Source organism: Notothenia rossii (genome assembly GCF_949606895.1).
Source record: "Notothenia rossii genome assembly, chromosome: 11".
NCBI lineage: Eukaryota > Metazoa > Chordata > Actinopteri > Perciformes > Nototheniidae > Notothenia > Notothenia rossii.
In genome coordinates, this window is record NC_136910.1 from 57,556,885 (window position 1) to 57,574,415 (window position 17,531).

Below are 17,531 nucleotides of genomic sequence, written 5' to 3' on the forward strand. Positions count from 1 at the left end.
AGGGCTGTGATACAGGGCTGTGATACAGGGCTGTGATACAGAGCTGTGACACAGGGCTGTGACACAGGGCTGTGATACAGGGCTGTGATACAGAGCTGTGACACAGGGCTGTGACACAGGGCTGTGACGCAGAGCTTGGATACAGGGCTGTGATACAGAGCTGTGACACAGGGCTGTGATACAGAGCTGTGACACAGGGCTGTGATACAGAGCTGTGACACAGAGCTGTGACACAGGGCTGTGATACAGGGCTGTGATACAGGGCTGTGATACAGAGCTGTGATACAGAGCTGTGACACAGGGCTGTGATACAGGGCTGTGATACAGAGCTGTGATACAGAGCTGTGACACAGGGCTGTGATACAGGGCTGTGATGCAGGGCTGTGATACAGAGCTGTGATACAGGGCTGTGATACAGAGCTGTGACACAGGGCTGTGATACAGCGAACACACCCAGGCACTGACCAGCTGTCTGTACTAAGGACAACAGTGTTGTGTGGTCTAACTTACAGTAAGAAAATGGACGTATATTAAACCAAATAGCAGATCTTTTGAAGGGAGCAGTCACACGAGGCAAATGTCTTTGAACGTCACAGCTTCTCACCGACTGATCTGGATTTGTTGATATTTTGTATTAAATAATGTGATGAAGGCTTTTTCTTTGTTATGCTGATGCTGGGGTCATTTTGATTTCACAGGATAATGGCTTTAGAATCAGAACATTTAGCACACAGTGCTCAAAGTGCATATTTGCTGCTATTATTTAATGCCTACAATGAACCAGATGAAAAAATAAATATGGCACTTCCACATTTTACTCTTTGGCGTACCGTGACTTTATCTATCAGCGCTCTCAAATCATGTGTAATTGATCCCTTTGCCATTAAAATGAAAACACTGCTTTACCCAGGGAGCACTGCTTCCCAGCGTGTACTTACTGCTGCATGCGCATTACGTTAGCGCTCAGGTGCTTACATTGGCGTACCTTAACAACATAAACTCCATCCTCTGCTATTGTCGGTTTGATGAGAGGGACATCAAACAGTTGTGTGACAAGCTTCTGTTATGTGTGCGGGACCTCGTCTCAATTAACAAAGCTGCAACACTGTTTTGCTCTAGCCTAAACCGTAGTGTGTGTTTGTTTGCACAGACTAATGTCGCACAGACTGGCTGCCGCTGCACTGGGAGAGAGACGAAGCCCCTCTCTTTCCGGGGGAGCTCCATTGGACCTTATTTCGGGAAAAGTATGTATTGAAGTCAATGCGAGAGAAAGATTATCTTTCGATCCCGTTTGAATTGTGCCACGAATTACACATATGATGTTTGTCAATTTAAAAGATAATTTTGCAAGTTAGTGCAGGTTCCGTAAGAGCCAGCATGCGGGACCGGGACTCTGGGATTTGTAGTCTTTCTAGTTGCGTATTTTTCATAGTCTTATATTTCAACAGTTTTACGACAAACTGTGACTTTTTTGACATGGAAATTATTTTATGTGTAATTCGTGGCACAATTCAAACGGGATTGAAAGATAATCTTTCTCTCTCCATTGACTTCAATACATATTTTTCCCGAAATAAGGTCCCATGAGTCAGAAGTAGATGGGCGTGACTTCGCCTCTCTTGTTTACCCTTGTGTTGGCGATCTTGATGTGTTTTTCATTCTGCTGTTTAAGTGGCAGGTTATTTTTATTCATGAAGCCTAATGCTGAGTGTTCTCTAGTTGAATCTAGTTAATCTTCTCAGGAATGCATATTTTGAGATGTATCTAAATAAGATATATGCGCATACAGTAGTTCTACTTCCAGTTCATCACCTTATGAACCCTTATACCTTATACCCTAAGTATTTTATATATTTTTTAACAAATAATTTGAAACATGTATTTTAAGTGCGCTAACTTGTACTTGTTTTTGAGTACGATTCTCTAGTAGATCTGCTCTTTTCATCTCTGCTGTACACGCTACACTCTTTGGTTTCACTTGTGAAGGGCTCTTAGATATTTATTTGATATTTCAAATAAAGGGCAGTATAATTAAACCTGGAGTAGACTTAGGACTTTGCTTGTTATTCAGTGTAATAATGGTTTACTGATACACATGCTAATATGTGTTAGCATACCCCCCACTTCAAGCACAGTCTATTATGGTACACAGAACACTTGAATTCTAAAGGTAGGAAATATGGCCAGCATCTTTAAAAGGTCCCCTATTATACCTTGGTTGCTGATTGGCTAATGGTTACACAAGACAACACATCGTTATGACATCATAAAGTGGCCAAAATCTGATCAGCTCATTTTCAGACAGGTTTTTATAGAAATGGATCAGGGGAGAGGAGGGGACACATGTTGATGTAGAGACATGGAGAGGAGGGGACACATGTTGATGTAGAAGAGACATGAAGAAGAGGGGACACATGTTGATGTAGAAGAGACATGAAGAAGAGGGGACACATGTTGATGTAGAAGAGACATGAAGAAGAGGGGACACATGTTGATGTAGAAGAGACATGGAGAAGAGGGGACACATGTCGATGTAGAAGAGACATGAAGAAGAGGGGACACATGTTGATGTAGAAGAGACATGGAGAAGAGGGGACACATGTTGATGTAGAAGAGACATGAAGAAGAGGGGACACATGTTGATGTAGAAGAGACATGAAGAAGAGGGGACACATGTTGATGTAGAGGAGACATGGAGAAGAGGGGACACGTGTTGATGTAGAAGAGACATGAAGAAGAGGGGACACATGTTGATGTAGAAGAGACATGAAGAAGAGGGGACACATGTTGATGTAGAAGAGACATGAAGAAGAGGGGACACATGTTGATGTAGAAGAGACATGAAGAAGAGGGGACACATGTTGATGTAGAAGAGACATGGAGAAGAGGGGACACATGTTGATGTAGAAGAGACATGAAGAAGAAGAGGGGACACATGTTGATGTAGAAGAGACATGGAGAAGTGGATTTAGCAGAATAGGGAAACAGTGAATCCACTCTGACCTGGTGCTGTTTGCTCCGGCTCAAGGTCTGCTGCACTTAGTTCTGACGGTTTGACTGTTTCCCTGTCGTATGCCGTACATGCTTCAGTTACAAAGAAATGATGTAACCACTTCTTTCGTGTAACGTCAGAGGTCCAACTCAGTGTCGTGTAGCCATGCCCTCATCTCTGGTCCTAAGTCGAAGAGGCCGGCTTCCGAGGGTGGTCTATCTAAAGCCCAGGTGGTGATTATGTGTCCGGCAGTCTGTTCAGGGTCACCTCACTCGCATGCAGCACTGTCTGCCAGGCCCCACTTCTTCATTGATGTGTTGAAGCGACCGACCCCAGTTCGTAGACGGTTTAGTGTGGTCCATTGCCGGCGTGGTAGGTCGTCTCCTCCTATGGCGCCATCTCCTGGGTCCCAGATGTAGCGATGGATGCAGGAGGGCATCTCCCACTCCTGCTTCCAAGCAGCCGCCAACCATGCATCCCTGGAGAGGTCCTCAGAGGTGACCACGTTCATGCCTTAGAAAACTTGTGTTGAAAGCCAGTTAACTCATTTCTTTACTTTAACCTCTCAATTTGTATTTCATGTAAACCCAAAACTATCATCTATAATAATAATAGTCCTTATATTTATTATAGCGCTTTATCAATGACTCAAAGCGCTTTACAAATACACATTACATATACAGATCATCTACTGTGGACAATACCCACAGGAGCAAGTTCAGGTGAAGTGTCTTGCCCAAGGACACAACGGCTTTACAGACCCAGCGGCGGCGGGTTTCACCCCCTTGATCAATGCACTGCGCCACAGCGCCCATCTTCACACCTCAAAGCCATCGAGGCGCTTTTACAAGTACACATTGATATTATACATGTACTGTGGACAATACCCACGGGAGCAAATTCGGGTGAAGTGTCTTGAAGTTGTCTTGACACAACGGCCTGAAGCAGTGGGACGGGAGCGGGTTTCGAAATGGAGAACCCCAACACCCCCTTGATCTGATGATCAAACGCACAGACCACTGCGCCACCCGTCCCAATCATCTGCCATTGAAATATCTCTGGTGGCTTTCTGTCTGTAAAACATAGACGTGTGTCTCCTTTGAAGCATGCTGCAGCGGGTATTTAAACATTTTGATCAATAAATGCCAACCGCTTCATATGTTACCACTGTTCAGACAAAAATAAAACATAACAGTACAAAATAACTACGAAAAACCCAAAATATGGATTATGGAAAATTAGGTATACGTTGAGGCTTTTATTCCAGATCTCTTTTGTTCCTTTCAAAATTAGAATAAGATTTCAAAGTCTACAAAAGCTTGATTAAGACCCTACTATGTACAAAGTTTCTGAGTACTTGCACTTTTACTCAAGTCTCGCTGTTGAAGAGCTTCCTCAGTGTAGACAGGGGAGTGTCTAGCTGGGCTGAATCCGTCCTTCCTTCAGGCACTCATTTATTATTTTGCCTTTTTTATTTTCGGGGTAATCCTGGGTGGGATTTAGTCCCTGTTGGGGGCAGGCGTTTCGGTGATGTGTGCCTTGAGCCCGGCACGCTCCAGAAGATAGGTAGGTACGTTTGTGGTAGGCAGGATCTGGGGAAGTTTGTTATTTGCAAACTAGAGTCAATGCTTGTGCAGCATCTGGCACCAGCCTGTTGTTGAGGGAGGCGGTTTAATTGTAGCTTGCAAGTAAGCTGAGTCTATGGTGGTAGGCTAGTGCAGTAGTGTGAGTGTAATTTGTTTGTGTTAAGTATGGCCAAACCACATCAAGGATTATTTCTGAAAACAGTATGGAGCTCAAATACTTTTTCTCTCTCAGGTTTAACACAAGGTGAGTTCCTTTTTGTATTTCCTGCTTCTTTACACATGCTCTCTCCAGTACAGGTTAGCTCTGAGTGTTAGCGATGAGAGGAGAAGAGAGAGGGTTTTGTTTACTGACACATGGGACAAATGTTTGTGTAGGAAAGACATCAAACAGTGCATGTTACATGACAGGTCCCCTTTAATGTTCAAAAAGCCCTTTATCTGTTTGTGCTGCAGCACCTCTTTGCACCCTCAGTCTGAAACCAGAGCCCAGTCTGCTCTGATTGGTCAGGTGGCTGGCTGTTTTGTGATTGGTCGACCGCTTAAAGATGTCTATACAAACTAATAAAAGCTGCGTATTGTTCACTTCCACCTGTTGCTTCATTCTTTGAGAAAAAGGAGAGCAGGTATAAAAGGTGCAGTTGTTCCCAAGCAGGAAATAACCTGCTGAGTCTCCTTTAAAGGAGGCAGGGAGCCGGGAGTTGGGTTTCAGTGCCACCCCTTTTTTTATCCTCACACACTCACACACACACACTCACACACACACACACACACACACACAGACAGACACACAACACACACACACACACACACACACACACACACACACACACACACACACACACACACACACACACACACACACACACACACACACACACACACACACAAACACACACACACACACACACACACACACACACACACACACACACTCATGCTTTAAAGGCTCACTATGAACCAGACTGCCTGTAATGCAGGATCACAATGCCACGCTCTCACACACACACGCACACACACACACACACACACACACACACACACACACACACACACACACACACACACACACACACACACACCTGGGGAACTTCCAGTGTCCGCACCTTCACTAAAGGTGGTTGACCTCTGATTTATCCGTTTTTTCTCAATGGATCTGAACTTGGATTAGCGTTTTTTTGTATTTATCACAAAGTGAGGAGATGGCCCAGGTGTACAGACTGTATGCAGGGGTACTGACAGGTAAGATGTTCACTTCTCATAACAGAATCACATAATCCTTAAACAGACATGTTAAAGTCACATTTACATATAATTATTATATTCAACGTGTGCTTTTCGTGATAATTGTCATCAATATTCTCAATTCAACAGAAGATATGAGCCCTATAACTCGACATAAACTGTTTCAAAGTGTATTGTAATGCTTTGTATGTTGTTTTGAGTTTTTAGACACAATTCAACCATGCTAGATATTAAAGTGTGTATTTAAACAAATGCAAAGTTTTGAAAAGTGCCTGTTTTGCATTTGTTTTGACTGTTGCCATCATCAATGTGCCTTCAGAGTAAAGCAGGTCAGAAGACAGTGCTTTTCCTTTGAGCTATATTTAGACTTTTGAGTTGGTTAATGATTGAGTAAATACACCTGCAATATTTCCACTCTCATCATTAGTCACCGTCAAACAGGCTTCCCTAATGTGGACTCAATCACACACGTCTGTGGGTAGAGTTATGTCTGCTCCAAGAGCGAAAGGTGTACATGGTTCTGGTGAAGATTAAGTAAAAGTGTGTGCGTGTGTGTGTGGTGTGTGTGTTTGTGTGTGTTTGTGTGTGTGGTCTGTGTGTTTGTGTTTCTGATTTGCCTGTTTGTGTCAAATTTAAATTTAAATTTTTTAAACCACCTTCATCGTGACAAAAAAAACTGGTTTTGCTCTAAGTGAGACTTTTAGCTGAGGCTTGGTGTGTGTGTGTGTGTGTGTGTGTGTGTGTGTGTGTGTGTGTGTGTGTGTGTGTGTGTGTGTGTGTGTGTGTGTGTGTGTGTGTGTGTGTGTGTGTGTGTGTGTGTGTGTGTGTGTGTGTGTGTGTGTGTGTGTGTGTGTGTGTGTGTGTGTGTGTGTGTGTGTGTGTGTGAGAAAGACAAAAGTGGGCGTGATTGAGAGAAATCTCCTTCCTTTTAAGGCCAGCTGGAGTCATGACTCTGCATATTTTCTTCAGTAACTTTAATTGTGATCATGTGTTTTCTTTGGCAAAAAAAACAAAATGTCTACCTAATGGTATCCAGAAGTTAGTTCAAATGAGAGGGACTAAACACTGTCTGAGAGGAATCTGGATGTTTGAGATGAATATAGTGAGTACAAATGTAAAATATAATTAGATTACAGTCAAAGAAGTTAATTTACAGAACAGCTGTAGAGAGGAAATTAAACATGTAACATATAACACGTTACAAACATGTTTTGATTTGAGAGGATATAACCTGTACATTGTTGAAGTACTCAGATCTTGTACTTGAGTTAAAGTAAAAGTACTCAGATCTTGTATTTGAGTAAAAGTAGAAGTACTCAGATCTTGAGTAAAAGTAGAAGTATTCAGATCGTGTACTTGAGTAAAAGTAGAAGTACTTAGATCTTGTACTTGTTTAAAGTAGAAGTACTCAGGTCTTGTACTTGAGTTAAAGTAGAAGTACTCAGATCTTGTACTTGAGTAAAAGTAGAAGTACACAGATCTTGAGTAAAAGTAGAAGTATTCAGATCGTGTACTTGAGTAAAAGTAGAAGTACTTAGATCTTGTACTTGTTTAAAGTAGAAGTACTCAGATCTTGTACTTGAGTAAAAGTAGAAGTACACAGATCTTGAGTAAAAGTAGTAGTATTCAGATCGTGTACTTGAGTAAAAGTAGAAGTACTTAGATCTTGTACTTGTTTAAAGTAGAAGTACTCAGGTCTTGTACTTGAGTTAAAGTAGAAGTACTCAGATCTTGTACTTGAGTAAAAGTAGAAGTACACAGATCTTGAGTAAAAGTAGAAGTATTCAGATCGTGTACTTGAGTAAAAGTAGAAGTACTTAGATCTTGTACTTGTTTAAAGTAGAAGTACTCAGATCTTGTACTTGAGTAAAAGTAGAAGTACACAGATCTTGAGTAAAAGTAGAAGTATTCAGATCTTGTACTTGAGTAAAAGTAGAAGTATTCAGATCTTGAGTAAAAGTAGAAGTATTCAGATCGTGTACTTGAGTAAAAGTAGAAGTACTTAGATCTTGTACTTGTTTAAAGTAGAAGTACTCAGATCTTGTACTTGAGTTAAAGTAGAAGTACTCAGATCTTGTACTTGAGTAAAAGTAGAAGTACACAGATCTTGAGTAAAAGTAGAAGTATTCAGATCGTGTACTTGAGTAAAAGTAGAAGTACTTAGATCTTGTACTTGTTTAAAGTAGAAGTACTCAGATCTTGTACTTGAGTAAAAGTAGAAGTACACAGATCTTGAGTAAAAGTAGTAGTATTCAGATCTTGTACTTGTTTAAAGTAGAAGTACTCAGATCTTCTACTTGAGTAAAAGTAGAAGTACTCAGATCTTGTACTTGTTTAAAGTAGAAGTACTCAGATCTTTTATTTGAGTAAAAGTAGAAGTACTCAGATCTTGTACTTGAGTAAAAGTAGAAGTACACAGATCTTGTACTTGAGTTAAAGTAGAAGTACTCAGATCTTGTACTTGTTTAAAGTAGAAGTACTCAGATCTTTTATTTGAGTAAAAGTAGAAGTACTCAGATCTTGTACTTGAGTAAAAGTAGAAGTACACAGATCTTGAGTAAAAGTAGAAGTACTCAGATCTTGTATTTGAGTAAAAGTAGAAGTACTCAGATCTTGTACTTGAGTAAAAGTAGAAGTACTCAGATCTTGTTCTTGAGTAAAAGTAGAAGTACTCAGATCCTGTACTTGAGTAAAAGTAGAAGTACTCAGATCTTGTTCTTGAGTAAAAGTAGAAGTACTCAGATCTTGTACTTGAGTTAAAGTAGAAGTACTCAGATCTTGTACTTGAGTAAAAGTAGAAGTACCAGAGTGTAGGAATACTCTGTTACAGTAAAAGTCCTGAATTCAAAATGTTCCTCAAGTAAAAGTAGAAAAGTATTCTCATCAAAATATAGTGAAAGACAGTAAAAGTAGTCATTGTGCAGATTGGTCCATTTCAGAATAATAGATATGATATGTTTTATAATGATTGATCATGAAATTGTTCTCAAAGCTAGTAAAGGAGCAGTTAGTTTGAAAGACTTTGTATACTGCAGGGTAGCTGGTGGATTTACTCATAAAATGGAAATACTCAAGTAAAGTACAAGTACCTCAAAAGTATACTTAAGTACTTGAGTAAATGTACTTAGTGAATGATCTCTAGGAAGCAGTGGTGTTTAATTCTAGGGCTTTTATTGTGAAAGGGAGATTTTGAACCTGAAAGGAGACAGTGATGCATTGTAGAGGTTTAATATCTAAACACTGATTGTGTCATTTCTCTCTTACATTGTGCATTCAATATTTACTTATCATTTCTAAGTTGAGGTAGAAATGTTATCTATTGCCACTTTAAGTGTATAACAATATATCAAAAAGGGGTAGAAACTCCTACTTCCTTCTCCCTATCGTATATAAAATACTTAATTATAATGTTTATCGCCTATTTCCTATTTATTTTGTCTGGGTATTCTTGAATTGTTTACTTACTTAGACTTAGACTTACTTTATGTGGACACAAATCGGTTGTGTATATATTTGCATGTGTTTTTGTTGCGGGTGTTAACCTGTGTTTGTGTGTTTGTCTGCAGCTCTGGCTTTGTGCAAATACTCTCTGGCCGGCAGTCATGTGACCGAAGCGTCTGCCAATCAAACCGTGTCAATCGGAAACGGAGACAACGGCACAGGTAGATATGGACAGGGGGGACAGGGGGGCTTCAACTGGGCCATAAAGGAGTTTGGATGTTTTCCATCTCTCTGATTTAGCTGCAGGATATTCTCTCAAAAGCCCATTATATAAATGATGTGCCTCCTAGCAGGCTTGTAGTTTAAATCCTTAAAATGTTAGTTTTTTTTGTCTGTAGGCTATTCCCTGCTTTATCAAAATCAGCTTCAAGTGAATAGTTCCTTGTCTTCACATATATGCTTTGCTTTCTTGAATATTGAAACCATTAATTTCTCTACCTATTTAATCAGAATTAGGGTTTTTATTAGGTTTACACATACAAGGAATTGTTCTGGTTTTTGCATAAACACAGTAGGACGAATAAGGTTGTAAAACATTTGCAAATATTGTTAAAAAAATGTTTAAAAATTGTTATAAATACGCAAAAATCTACGTAAAATTACAACACAAAATACAGTTTGTGCAGTATTCCAAAATGTAAGTGAAAAACATGTATATATCAAACCATAGCAGGTTAGCTTAGCTTGGCTGAAAGAATGGAAAGGGGGGTTGTTAACCATGCACTGTTCTGCTTTCAACAAATACGTGATTTTTACGCTATGTTTCTCGTACAAATTAAACAAATTAGATTAATTAATTAATTTGATGCCTCCAACGTCCAGCTTCAGCGAAACAAGCCATCAACTGCTTCCTGTTTCCCAAACTATCCCTTCAAACTTTGTAACTTGATATTTTTCTTTTCGACACGGAGTAACGGCAGCGAGCCTGATCTCGTGTTTCAGTTTCAACTGAAGCGCTTTCATTGAAGTCTCCGGAGTATTACTTTACGAGCTTGTGTTCACAGATAACGGGCTGTGCAGTAAAGGCAGCGGCAGCTTGTTGTATAACGAGCATTGTGTGTAACTTCAGGGTTCAGAAGTTCAGCGTAATGGTCGACTAGCAGCTGTGTTAGTGAGTGTTTGGTGGAGGAGAAACAGAATGGGAATGAGTGTAACTTTATCCACCATGTGTTCAGTTGAGTTGGTAATGTAATGATTGCGACACGTGGTTAAAAAGACCCGATGACACCAAGCTTCTTCCAGCAATGATTCATCACTCCTCTCTGGATCAAATTGCAAACTATTTATATCGTGCCAGGAGGTGAGGGTGTATTCAAAAGGAGAAGCTGACAGAACGTTACAGAAATAGCTCGGCTTTTTAAAACATCTCTCTGGTGTTCTTCAGTTAGTGTGGGGTCTAAAGGGAGAGGACATGTGAATTACAACATATTTCCTGCATTTCTACACAACCTATATCTTGGATTAACCCTCCACTACATCCCCAAACAATGAAATCAACAATGCTAATGCTAAATAATAAGATGTTGATCTTTAGAAAGAAAAAGAGTTGTCTTGTTGCTGCAGTTTGTCCGATCTCCACCGCCAAATGGTGATCAATTAGGAAGCTAACGTTAGCTGGCTAATTTAGCTAACGTTGACTCGAAAATCAGTTCAGTATTTTACTAAATGCACCATCTACTCTTTTGCTACGGTCGATCTCCACCGTAAAATCCTGTCCAATTAGGAAGCTAACGTTAGTTGGTAAAGTTACTAGTAAATCAATTTGGGATTTCACCAACAATAGCCTACTCTCTACTTTAAGCTAACTTAAGCTAGCTCTTTAAGCTAACGAACGAGCTAACAAGCAGTTTCTTTTGTCATTAACTAGCCTGTCTTTTCATTTGTTCTTTTTTAAGTCCATGATTAAGCAGTTCAACTAAATGTTTCTTACCTTTTTAAACTGTCAGATTCCCATCGGAAATGACAAACTTTCATTGGCCTCTAAAGCAGATTTTAGCTAACAATCAGCGACTGTTTTTGTTCCTGTTTTCCTTGCTTTAACAGTAGGAGTCTACTTTAAGCTGATTTAAGCTAGCTCTTTATGCTAACTCCAACTAACCAAGCAGGTTATTATAGCATTAAATAGCCTGTCTTATGTTCTGTTATCAGTCCATGATTAAGCAGTTGTCTAGATGGTTCTTAACATTGTAAACATCTTTCATTGAAGCAATTTCGCTAACAGTGATCGAGTACTTCACTTCTCCATTTTTTGCAAATTACAAAACATATGAAAGCATGATTCCAAGGTTTGGGGAAAAAGAAGTTGGGATTTTGATTTAACTTTATATACCAACCCAGTCTCACGGTTATAGTCACGGAATTAATGTAATCTATTGATTCGTGTTCACCAACACCATTTTCAAAAAAAAATCGTGTCACACAGAAACGATTTTAAAAGCAATGTATTTCTATTGGTAGTGTGTTTCGTGCCTGCACCACGTCTTTTTGTCCGGTCGGGTTTGGAAGACCGGAAGCTGTGTGGTTCATAAAAACATTTTCTTACTCAATACCCTAACCCTTTTATTTTAAATAGTACAATGTCTGAGTTTTTTTGCCGTCTGCGAGGAAAATAAATGGGGCTCAGAGCCTCAGAATACTGAAATCTGTATTTCTTAAAATATTTTTTTCCTTCTAATTTGTTATTATTTGATGCAGGCATGAAACACACTACCAATAGAAATACAATGCTTTTAAAATCGTTCTGTGTGACACGAAAAAAATGGGGAAATCGTGTTGGTGAACACGAATCAATAAATTAAATGTTGTGACTATAACACGAAATGCCGTGAGGCTGTGTTGGATATACTGATAATTATACTCAGTTGATTATGGGGACTGTATGATGATACGATGTGTTTAATAAGTCAGAAAGTTGGTTAGCAAACGTACAACTTTGCTCCCCCAAATGTATAATAACAATGTATTTGGGCGCCTAATCTCCAAGTTTCAACAGATGGTGTTATACTGACCACAATAATCCTGAAGCTCATTTGAAAGGTTATCATCTTATTTCTCCAGAAAGCACGACAGATACAGGGCAGTGGACCGGACACTTCTCAAAATGTCCCGAGGCTTTGACAAACTACTGCATCCACGGGGAGTGCCGTTACATTAAAGCACAGAATGCACCGTCCTGCAGGTAAGACGCTGCAAAAACACGGAGATAATTAGCATTTTCTGAAAGGTGTATCAATTCAACGGATAAAAGAGCAGAAATGGCAAAAGTACTCACATCCTTTCCTCAAGTGGAAGTACAGATACTCGTGTTTAAAAATACTCTGGTGAAAGTAGAAGTACTGACTAAACTTCTTTACTCAAGTAAAAGTAAAGAGGCTTTGAAATGTACTTCAGTAAAAAGTACCCATAACTAGCAGCTGTTTTAAAGAGTACCTGACCTCCCTTTATATTAATAGAACAATAATGTCATTGTTAGCTAATGAATGTTTCCATGGTGACCAACGGCAACATGACAACGTTTCCATTGGTCCCTCTTCTTTAGAGAAGACCAGGAAATGATGGATACACGGATCGTGTTCAAATCAATAGGCACGCAATGACTCTAAATAATAATGATCACGCCACCAAACACACATTCAGACTAAAGGAACCAGCCTGTTTGGAAAATGAGAGAAGTAGAAAGTACAGGTATTTGTGTTCAACATGTAAGAAGTAGAAAGTACAGGTATTTGGGTTCAAAATGTAAGAAGTAGAAAGTACAGGTATTTGAGTTCAACATGTAAGAAGTAGAAAGTACAGGTATTTGGGTTCAACATGTAAGAAGTAGAAAGTACAGGTATTTGAGTTCAACATGTAAGAAGTAGAAAGTACAGGTATTTGAGTTCAACATGTAAGAAGTAGAAAGTACAGGTATTTGGGTTAAAAATGTAAGAAGTAAAAGTAAAAAGTTGTCAGAAAAATAAGTAGTTGAGTAAAGTACTGATACCAGAAAAATGTACTTAAGTACAGTAACAAAGTATTTGTACTCCACTGCTTCCCACCCCTTTAGAAGAGGCAGTAGTGTTCGTCTTTATTGTCTGTTAAATCAAAACAGTGAAAGTACTTTGTTGTTCTCAGGTGTCAGCACGGCTACATCGGCTCCAGATGTGAATATCTGGACTTGGATTGGCGAATTGGAGAAAAACGACAAATAATAATCGCCTGCGTCATCGCGGGGCTCGTTTTCCTGATTCTTCTCATCGTATTCACCTGTATTTGTTCACAGTAAGTTCCTGTGTTGTTCTACATAAAAGAATGGTTTGACATTTGGGAAAATTAGAATCTTTTGAAAGAAGTACCTCGAGCCAGGAGACGCTTAGCTTAGCATTAAGATGAGGACGTTTTTTATTTCACACAAGCTTTGACATTTTAACACTTTGCATATTTTCTACGCATTATTCCACGGCATCAAACTTCTCATCTGACCTTCGTGATAAAGTGACTAAACTTATTTCCCAGCAGTGTTACATTAAGTATCTTTCATCGGGTTACTATGTTTGCCTATTTCTGTGGGTTTTTTCTTATGAAATAGTAATTTTTTTCATTATTTTGAAGTTGTTTACGTGACCAAAATCATCACACTCTTGAAAGTGTGTTTATCGCTCAATGACATGGATGTTAAACACTATGGTAGGGGATATAAGCCCATAAATACCAATAAAATACAAAAACTAGTTTGTATTTTATTAAAAACAGCGGTACAAACCTATACAAAGAAACGTAACCGTTGTTAGGAGAAGTTAGCGTTATTCTGATACAAGTGATTTTAAGCTTTTACAAAGTAATTTTTTTGTGTCAATTCTACTTAAATTGAGTAAAACCTTTTTCTAAATATATAACATTTGGTTCCAATTTAAACACAGTACAGTACAGAGTTCCCTTTTCAGAGTTATTTCTTCTCTACTCAGTGTTCATACAGGATTCAACTCAACAAAATCAGATTTAATCAGGACTGTTTCCACTCAGACTTTAATACAGCTTCACCATGGTTTGGTTTCCATGTTCCAAAGATATATTTTACTTGGCCAAGGACTCATCACGTCTTTGGGAATCACAGGCAGCAAAGCTGTAATCTGTAACCACCAAATCCGTCAAGAGCCTCGAACCTCGTGCGACAATACATTTTATTACACAGGGCGTTGCTCGTACATTTTTGATTGGTCCAGACTAGCTGAAGAGATACCGCGGTTTAGACTTGGTTCTCTTTGGTTGGTGCGCAGACTCAGAGTCTCTTGGCAACACGATCCTCCAATCAGCATTCGGCCGGCCTGCGGAAGTCCCTCCCTACTCTGGCACCATCATACTCATTGGTTTTCTCTAACGTTTCTTCAGATATAGCGGGAAACCATAATGTTGCTTCCTAGCTTTGCGGGGGAGCGCGCCTCCCATACAAAGTGAAGGCCGGTGCGATGTGCTGTTCTGACTACCTCTTTGTGTTCTCTCAGTCTCTGCACTCCACTTTGCTACTTTCAATATTGCAAGTTAAACTTTCTTCTGACTATTCCCCTCGTTGGTATCTAACCCATCAGAACCTGGGATTAGTGATTGTGTCTATTTATTCTATAGTCATAGCAATCTCATGAGCACAATAAGCATATCATGTAATAATAAGAATTAGGGATGTCCCGATCACCTTTTTTTGCTCCCGATCCGATTCCGATCATTTGATTTTGATAATTTGCCGATACCGATTTTTCCCGATCCGATCTTTATGCAATGCATTAAGAGAAAAAAAAGCATTCAAGTTATCCCTTAAGGTTATTTTTTTATTTAAATTGGATATTCTATCCAACATGGATATAGCTTCTTTCTTTCACAGCAGCATTGGATCAGTTCAGTTGTGCAGCATTGGATCAAAACAAAATAAAGCTTATCAGTACTCGTTAGCTTACTGCTACAATTAGACACTGCGCCCACTCTGTTGCCAGACTTGAGAGAAATAAGCAGGTCTCTGAAAACAAGCCCCAAAGAAGCAACACATACATGATGTTCTTTAATTTCAAACCAAAACTAAGGCCGCAGGATGACTTTAAGACTTGAACATGGTCAATTTTGTTTTCTAACATTGAATAAAAAAAATTTAAAAATAAAAAAGTATTAAAAAAAAATCCCGATCTCCGATTTTTTTCTCCCGATTCCGATCTTTTGAAAATCACGTGATCGGCTCCGATCCCCGATCACGTGATCGGATCGGGACATCTCTAATAAGAATCAGTCTTGTAATGTTATATAAAAATAGACTCCACAAAATTCTACTTAAATTGAGTAAAACTTTATTTGAAATAAATAACATTTGGTTCCAATTTAAACAGAGTAACACACACTCCAAGTACAGAGTTATTAGCCTGTACTCTATTCAGTGTTTATATTCAACTCTGCATGTTTACACTATCCAACACCTTTACTGCTATTTTACATAAATTAGCATGATACTTGACTCAATGTGGAAAGCTTATTTATTCCTGCATGGTTCATTTTCAGCTGTATTTAAACGCTAACGTGTTTCTCTGTCCGTCAGTCGGAGGTGCCGGTTGTGTTGGAGAAGACGAAGACGGAGAGAAGAACCGAGGAACGGCTCGGAGAAGCTCAGCATGATGGAGACACACACACCGTTAGCATCAGACTCAGAGCCAACACACACCAACGCTGTGTGAAGAGTGTGTGTGAGACCACCAGTCTGCAAAGTGTTTACATTGGAGGGATTTCTGTTCTTCTTGTGACAGCTGCTGCCTTTTGTCTCACGGTGACATCAGTCCTTTCCGAGGCCTGTAGAAGAGGAAGAGGAAGAGGAAGAGGAGGAGGGAAATTTTTCCGGATGAAGATCAAGCAGCAGCACGGGAGTTTTGCACCCTTCTCTTAAAAGGGCACGAGTGTCTGAAGCTGTGATGAAGCTCCAGTGCAAAGAGGACGATGAACACGAGTTCGGAGAGTTCATACGTGTTGGCAAGTTCCTTTCCAACGCTGTGGAGTAACAAGTGCTGCAGACTGAAGGGCGCTAAATCAGGTGTTGCTATGTTGGAAAAAGATGTGACAGCAGCTGGCAGCCGGGGATAACAGATGGTCAGGTTATTGTGCGATGTGGGAGACAATAAGCCCTGTTGGCATCGCACGATAATTACCTGGGGAGCTTTAGGAATGTATAATTACTGCGAAGGTCTTCTTTGATTTTATCCCATGCTGATCGGCAATTAAAAACTCACCCATTATAGCTGTAACATTTCCCCAAACATGGACTTCATGTGATTACATTAGCCTGAGAGACTGTTATCTAAATCTAACAAGCTAACTAGCGAACATAAGCTACATATCTAACAAGCTAATGTTAGCTTTGTGCTATGTGGGAGACAATAAGCCCTGTTGGCATCGGACTATAATTACCTGGGGAGCTTTAGAAAACTATAATTACTGCGAAGGTCTTCTGTGATTTAATCCCGTGCAAATCGGCCATTTCCGTTGTTTGTCAAGTAAAAACTCCAATTTCACCGACTGCACTTCCCCCAAACACGGGGATAACAAGACTGTGTGAGCGAACTCTATCTAAAAAGCTAGTGAATGTTTGCTATATATTTAACAATTTACTTAACGTTTGCCAGTAAAAACTCACCCCATTTGACCGACTGAATTTCCCTAATCGTGGACATCATGTGATAAGATTTAGCAAACGTTAGCTATCTAACAAGCTAACTGTGAACGTTAGCTATATATCTAAAAAGCTGACAAGCCAACGTTCCCCATCTCCATGATCTGGTGTTGTATTTGATCTTTTCCTTTGCAAGATTTATGTTTTATCCACCTCTTGCTCTGCCAAAAGGCTGCATTGGAAAATACAATGAAAGTAAAAAACGTTCCCGAATGGCTTGGTTTTCTGTGAACTTTTGATCAAATAGCTAGCTAGTACATCAACATGTGTCCCCTCTTCTTCATGTCTCTTCTACATCAGCGTGTGTCCCCTCTTCTCCATGTCTCTTCTACATCAACATGTGTCCCCTCTTCTCCATGTCTCTTCTACATCAACATGTGTCCCCTCTTTTTCATGTCTCTTCAACATCAACATGTGTCCCCTCTTCTTCATGTCTCTTCTACATCAACATGTGTCCCCTCTTCTTCATGTCTCCTCTACATCAACATGTGTCCCCTCTTCTTCATGTCTCTTCTACATCAACATGTGTCCCCTC

The 17,531-nt window shown here is 39.7% G+C and overlaps 1 protein-coding gene across 4 annotated transcripts; it reads left to right on the plus strand.

Moving 5' to 3' along the window:
• The first annotated feature begins 3,448 nt into the window (after nt 1–3,448).
• btc (betacellulin, epidermal growth factor family member) lies at nt 3,449–17,209 on the plus strand. 4 transcript variants are annotated; one of them, XM_079658784.1, is made up of 6 exons: nt 3,449–3,489; nt 5,771–5,817; nt 9,387–9,482; nt 12,379–12,499; nt 13,435–13,581; nt 15,875–17,209. In XM_079658784.1, exons 1-6 carry the CDS (start codon nt 3,464–3,466, stop codon nt 16,008–16,010), a joined length of 573 nt encoding a protein of 190 aa, XP_079514910.1. In that variant the 5' UTR covers nt 3,449–3,463; the 3' UTR covers nt 16,011–17,209. The 4 variants fall into 4 exon arrangements, with proteins under 4 accessions (XP_079514910.1, XP_079514911.1, XP_079514912.1 ...); XM_079658785.1 differs by lacking the exon at nt 3,449–3,489 and adding an exon at nt 4,497–4,558; XM_079658783.1 differs by lacking the exon at nt 3,449–3,489 and adding an exon at nt 4,651–4,822.
• Nucleotides 17,210–17,531: the final 322 nt, after the last annotated feature.

Coding starts and splice junctions, on each gene's coding strand:
- btc (XM_079658783.1), top strand. CDS start 4,782: ATGGAGCTCAAATACTTTTTCTCTCTCAGGTTTAACACAAG. Junction 5,818..9,386: donor GTATGCAGGGGTACTGACAG/GTAAGATGTTCA, acceptor GTTTGTCTGCAG/CTCTGGCTTTGTGCAAATAC. Junction 12,500..13,434: donor CAGAATGCACCGTCCTGCAG/GTAAGACGCTGC, acceptor TGTTGTTCTCAG/GTGTCAGCACGGCTACATCG.